Below are 4,717 nucleotides of genomic sequence, written 5' to 3'. Positions count from 1 at the left end.
AGATATGTGGAAGTAAGTCACCTATGAAGAAGAAGAAATTAACCCCAAAGAAGAAGATGAAGGTGAAGGTGAATGTGATGTCACCTGCTAAGAAATCAAAAGATGCCTTTGAAGAAAAAGATCATAAACTCAGGGATGATGGAGAAGACCAATATATGAGTGATGAATTAGGTAGCTTAGACCCAGGTGCTTATGAAGATGAGAAGTTACCTAAATATAAAAAGTTTATGAAGGAGCAACTTGGGAAAGACTATGAATTCAAGCTAGATATAAAATTTAATTCATTAACTGATTTCAAAATGTCATCATTGAATGATCAATATTAAATGTAAGGGAAATTACATCAGTCAAGAATGAGGAGAGTTGGAGTAACTTATAAATACACCAAATGCGACAAAATGGATCGTAACTCAAGAAAATGCAAGAAAACAGTTCAGAATTCAGAGGCTTTGAAAAGAAAGGTAAGAATTCCTTATTATCATGTACTTAATTTTCTTGTATAATTAGTTGATGTTAATATTATCATAATTGCCATTTGTAGAGAAAGTCACCTAGATAATATGCAAATAAAGCAAAAGTCACTCCTTGTACAGTTAAAGTACCCCCTTGCAACTGGTGCAGTTGAAGTACCCATTGTAACTTGTGCAGTTGAAGTACCCCTTACAATAAATGGAACTGATGTAACTGCCGAGGATGGAGATGACATATTAACACAAGAAACTACTGCCTTGTTATGTTGTGATTATTATAATGTGTTTAATTAGTATGCCAATTAATACAATGTGGTTAATTAGCATGACAATTTCACAACATGTGCTATTATGTAATGATATTTTAAATGACTACTTTGTCTTATTATGTAATGACAATTGCGCAACAAGTGCTATTATGTAATGATATTTGAGTCACTACTCTACCTTATTATATAATGACAATTGCACAATATGTGGTATTATGTAATGATATTTTAAAATAATACTCAAATTGATATTGAAAAGTATTACTGAAATGCTACTCAAATTGATATTGAGAAGTAATACTGCAATTGAATCAAACTTATTTTGTACCAAATTGAAATTGTACTCAAACCCATTTCATTTTGAAAGCTCATTTTGAGACCAAACTGATATTGAATTAAATCAGTATTTGTATCAAACTAATATTGAATCAAACTGATATTGTACCAAACTGTTATTTATACAAACTCATTTTGAAAACTTATTTTGAGACAAAACATATGTAGAATCAAACTCATATTGAAACAAACTCATCCATTCATTCATTAAAACCTCAAATTGATACATTGGAACACCAGATACATTGAAACAATTACTTCAAATTAAATACAACTACAACAACGTATACATTGAAATGTCAAAATGTAATGAAATAAATACAACATATTGAATACAATGGCAAACAACACCCATGACACTGATATTGCAACAATTAACCAATAACTTTTTGTTCCTTTCATGTTGCAGATTCTTGGTTTTTTCAAGCTTCTTTAAGCAAGATTCCTTGGCATATTCCTTTCAGAACTCCTTTGCGAATTCCTTGTCAAACTCTCTCGGGTAACCAATCATGTCTTCACATTTGTTGCAATCAACTGCTAAACTATTGTCAACTGCTAAGCTACTGACACGGCGACACCGGTAATGATTTGAAAAAATGAATAAATTAAACGTAATTACAAGTGTCGGTGTTGGTGTCCGACACAGATACAACTTTTTTCAGAGGGGTGCCGGTGCTGCATAGCATAGAAATATCAAGTGAGAGGTGCAGGATCCAATTCTCGTTCAATCCTATGTGAATGATCAGGCTCTCACCCAATGCCTTCCTATATGAGCATGTATGTGAGCATTCATGTAATGTAATGCTTGTTTCCTCTATGACCTTCCCTTATGAAGCATTATTTTCTTTCTGTTCAACTCTTGTTCTTCTTTGGTTATAAAGAAATAGGTACTTGTTTCCTGATAATTTTTTCTCCTGCTGTTTAGGCTTTGCAAGATACGGCAGGGCGGGAAGTTGATAAAATGATGCTTACAGATGCACCACTCTTATTTACTCCTGGGCAGGTATGCTCAGAATAGTCTGTAAATTTTGTAACTCTGTTGTTGCATTTTTATATTTTTTGTGACAACAATAGTCTGTTTCATCCTAATGCAGTTGGCCTTGACCGCTCTACGTACCTCAAATGCACTTCATAAAGTTGTCGACTTTGATAGGTACTTGTTTCGCATGTTCCTTTGTGATAACCATCCTCAGCTCCTATAATCCGCTTCCTTTAGCTGTAATTTGTTTCATAATCACGCAACAATAAAATGACTTTGCCTGGTGTTTGATTTTTAATATTGTTCTTTGACCCAAATTAAACTGAGACATTTACTCCTACACTGGTACTTAATTGCAGTTTCCTGAGCGGTATTTTTTCCCATAAGAATTCTACACACACAATGGGCGAACTTCTTGAGTCATTGGATGCAATTGATTCTTGGGTAATTGTTTCTCATCCTAGTAGTTGTTGCGAAACTGAATTTGATTTCTTGATGCGAAATTCCAAGTTTCCACGTTGTATTAGCTTGGTAATGTTGTCTTATTCTGTATGCATGGACCAACCAATGTGGCCTTGGCTATATATGCAGGTTAGAAAATACACAAGTCCTTCAGAGAAGGAATTGAAGCATATCGACCGTAAACTGAAGTCTTGTTGGGGTCATGACGAGTAATTTCTTTACCCTTTGATGTGGAGTTGCTGTTGGTTGTTTACATTCTCCCCACCTACACACAAACACCAGGGACCAAACATATGTTTTTTGAGAGAGATTTTCTGATTATTATATAATAATTTTGGATTTCCTTACAGGGGAAAGAAGAGGGAGAAGAAATCAAAGCACAAGTCCAGAAAGAGCTCGAAAGAAGCACAAAATGTGTAGCCTCTTCTCTAGTTTTATAGAATTGAACATGAAGTATGGGGGGTTGAAGAGCTTGTTTTTTTTTCTTCTATTGAAAACACCAACATGATAGAACAAACCTGGGTCCATTTTCTTTAGTTAGAAGAAAGGAGGAGAAAAAAATATCCAAATATAGAGAACACAATCCATTGATTTGTTTTCATTCTTTTTGAACATAACTATAGAGAACACAATCCATTGATCAGTTCAATTAAATATCCAAATATATTAAACCTTGAATTTCAAATCAAACCATTGATAATACAAACCAAGACTAGATGTCAAAATCTAGTAATGATAATGACAAAGGTTGTGCTACAAACAAAATCAAAATCTCACTAGTTAATTTAGTGTTAGAAAAGGAAAAATAGTTGTCTAAATTTGAAAAAATATAACAAGACACTGAGATCATGCTAATACTACTCATTCCACTCTTCAATTTTCTTTTAATAAAATGATAGAATTTGCTATTAGCTAATTTGTTTTCAACACTTAACCTGCAACAAACAACACAGAACAAGATTCCCAAACAACCTAAACCAACATAGCACTAAAACTTCGAATTTAAGACGTTTCTTGTGTCAACATATGTAGTTACATTAAATCGCCTCTATGCTTCCATGTCAGTGTCGGGTGTCAGCTTCCTGTATATGCTTCATAGACTTAACACTTCAAAATGGGACTAATTAAAATATCCAAACACATCAATCATGACATGATTCCAAACCATACACCATTGACACGTCGACACCATAAACATTTTCAAAAAATTGAAGAGTTGAATGTATTTCCATATGTTGGTGCTGCATAAGTGTCTGACACTAACACGTGTTGAACACTGAACACCGGATACATGAATGTATTTTCATATGTTGGTGCTGCGGAAGTGTCGAACACCGAACACCCTTTAATAAGAAGTGTTGATGCTACATAGATTTCAAATCAAACCCCCTATTTCAACCTTAACCAAACAGAAGGCATATACAATATATAAACTAAAAATCTTGATTGAAAAAAATGTTGACAACAAGGGCAGAATCGAACAATAGAAACCTGCAAACAGATATTAAACACCTTCCAATTTCTTCATCTTGGAAGGTGGCCAATTCCCCTTCTTCCTCAACCTCCTCTTTTGAACAAGCCTCTTTCTCTTCAACCTTATCTTCTTGGCAAGCTTCATCTTCAACATCCGCTCTTCCCTCTCCTTCAATTTTGATTCTAATGGAAGCTTATCTACAGAAACAACATCACTCTCTTTCTTGCTCTCACTTTCTTCTACTCCATCTGCAACATTAGAATCAGCAGCAGCAGCAGCTGATGCAATAAAAATTGCATTTTTTCTCGGTTTCACAACAATGGGTGTCAAGATTCGAAATCCCTTCAAACAGTTGGTGGGCAGACCGATTCGTACTCTAGAAACTGACACACAATAAGTTCGAGAAAATTAAGATTACAGAAACAACAAAAACAATAAAAATAACAATATGAGAATGTATTTTGGAGAAATTAAGGAGAAGAGAGTGAATAATACTTACTAGGGTTTGCTGTGGGATGAAGGAAAAGGGAGGAAGAAGAGGTAACAGGGGTGGTTGTGAAGGAATTGAAGCAGAGAAGTGCCATAGTGTTTGGTTTTTTATTTTTCTTTTTCAAATGAAAAATTGGTTTATATGATGTTATGTGGTATGTTATGTTAAGGATAAGAAAGGCACATCAGACGTGTCTTCTTCCATGCTCACCACTCACCGTCGCTCTTGAAGTAATGT

At 34.4% G+C, this 4,717-nt stretch overlaps 2 protein-coding genes across 2 annotated transcripts; one reads left to right on the top strand and one right to left on the bottom strand.

The window, feature by feature from the left end:
• The first annotated feature begins 398 nt into the window (after nucleotides 1-398).
• On the top strand, nucleotides 399-3,079 carry LOC127095470 (cyclin-H1-1). The gene is made up of 9 exons (XM_051034153.1): nucleotides 399-461; nucleotides 594-738; nucleotides 1,485-1,574; nucleotides 1,822-1,868; nucleotides 2,001-2,078; nucleotides 2,170-2,228; nucleotides 2,414-2,498; nucleotides 2,646-2,725; nucleotides 2,867-3,079. The coding sequence occupies exons 1-9, from the start codon at nucleotides 399-401 to the stop codon at nucleotides 2,934-2,936; spliced, it is 717 nt and encodes a 238-aa protein (XP_050890110.1). The 3' UTR covers nucleotides 2,937-3,079.
• Nucleotides 3,080-3,713: 634 nt separating this feature from the next.
• LOC127091921 (50S ribosomal protein 5, chloroplastic-like) lies at nucleotides 3,714-4,717 on the bottom strand. The gene is made up of 2 exons (XM_051030660.1): nucleotides 4,490-4,717; nucleotides 3,714-4,373 (listed from the first exon to the last, which is right to left on the bottom strand). The coding sequence occupies exons 1-2, from the start codon at nucleotides 4,572-4,574 to the stop codon at nucleotides 4,021-4,023; spliced, it is 438 nt and encodes a 145-aa protein (XP_050886617.1). The 5' UTR covers nucleotides 4,575-4,717; the 3' UTR covers nucleotides 3,714-4,020.

The sequence above is a fragment of the Lathyrus oleraceus genome, chromosome 6 (genome assembly GCF_024323335.1).
Source record: "Lathyrus oleraceus cultivar Zhongwan6 chromosome 6, CAAS_Psat_ZW6_1.0, whole genome shotgun sequence".
Classification (NCBI taxonomy): Eukaryota; Viridiplantae; Streptophyta; class Magnoliopsida; order Fabales; family Fabaceae; genus Lathyrus; species Lathyrus oleraceus.
Note: the sequence above shows the minus strand (reverse complement) of the source record. Positions and strands in the feature narration are given on the sequence as shown.